General features: G+C 41.2%; 1 protein-coding gene across 1 annotated transcript; it reads right to left on the bottom strand.

The window, feature by feature from the left end:
- Positions 1 to 376: 376 nt before the first annotated feature.
- Positions 377 to 856, bottom strand: LOC147889283 (uncharacterized). Its single transcript, XM_087392030.1, has one exon. It carries the CDS (start codon positions 854 to 856, stop codon positions 377 to 379), a length of 480 nt encoding a protein of 159 aa, XP_087248156.1.
- Positions 857 to 1,399: the final 543 nt, after the last annotated feature.

Below are 1,399 nucleotides of genomic sequence, written 5' to 3'. Positions count from 1 at the left end.
CACTTACATGACTTCCTTATACACAACATTTGTAGTATATGCTACCCTTGAATCCTCGACACTAGCCTCGATGGCATTGTCTTGAACAAATTCTTTGACAACATTTGATGATTGTACATGTGAGAAAGCCAGATATAATTGTCCATGACTAAACGCCGATGTTGCTAAGTATAAGCCAAGAACGGTCATTGTTTGACCTTGGGCCTTATTAATTGTCATGCCAAATGCTAATCGAATGGGGAATTGCTCCTCATATCAAGCGGTAGTTGCAAATTGCTTGGAATAAAGGTTATCCTCAGAATGAACACCCTGTCACATTCATACCAGTGATGATCTCAGCCTCCAACACCTTTGTGTGGAACTCTTTGCATATCAATCAAGTGCCGTTGCATAGTCTCTTCCGTGGATCAAGGTTGCGCAGTAAAATGATTGGAGCATTTATCTTCAAAACCAATCGGTGAGTTGGATAACCATCGCCAAGGTCAAGGCTATTGAGGTAGTCTATTGCATATAGAAATGAATCTGCATTTGTACTATTCACTAAATCTGCACTTAAATACTCATTTCTCTCCCATGGCATTGCATTTAGTGTTGCATTATTGATTACATCAACTTCAAGGTTCTGAGGTGCAAGAATCGCATGCTCTCCAAACCACGATGCAAAGTTCACAATTTGTGAAAGTCCAGCATATACCCACTCAATCAGACCCTCCATGGAGTTGTTTTGCAAAAGCATTTTTGCTAGAATTACAACAACACTTTCTTTTGTACCCCTGCTTATCCAATTTCCAATGTCTAGAACCCACTTCATGAACTCACGTTCTGACATACCGTCACCACGTTGAAGCACCCACATGTTTTGTGTGAGCTTCAAGATCTTTGTGTGTCTCTAGATTTTTGACTAACATAAAGCAGCATTTACGATGTCCTTTCATCCAGCCTTTGGAACCACCGGCAAAATCTATCGAAATTCCCCTCGCAATAGCACTACTTTGCCACTAAAGAGTTGGTAGCTTGACATGATGTCTTGTAAAGTCTTGTCCAGTGCTTCAAAGGCATGTCGATGACTCATGGGAGCCTTGTCCCATATTATTAGCTTTTCCAGCCTCAAAACATTAGCAAGGGTACTGTTCACACTGATATTGCAAGTGCTAGTGGCATGTAGATTCAATGGTATCTTGAAGTGTGAGTGTGCCATACGTCTATTGGAGAGCAACAATGGTGCAATACCGGAAGATGCGCATGCCAATGCAATGTGTCCCTCCCCACGTAACCAAGAAAGCAAACAATTATAAAGAAAGGTCTTTCCAGATCCTTTCGAACCGTCCAAAAAAAAGATGTCACCCATGTTTGCATGAACATCTACTAAAATATGATCGTAAGCGACCAATAGGCATTG

Source organism: Dipteris shenzhenensis, chromosome 20 (genome assembly GCF_047967505.1).
Source record: "Dipteris shenzhenensis isolate YYH24624 ecotype China chromosome 20, Dip_SZ_1.0, whole genome shotgun sequence".
NCBI classification, from domain to species: domain Eukaryota; kingdom Viridiplantae; phylum Streptophyta; class Polypodiopsida; order Gleicheniales; family Dipteridaceae; genus Dipteris; species Dipteris shenzhenensis.
The sequence above is the reverse complement of the archived record's forward strand: the minus strand, read 5'-3'. Positions and strand labels throughout refer to the sequence as shown.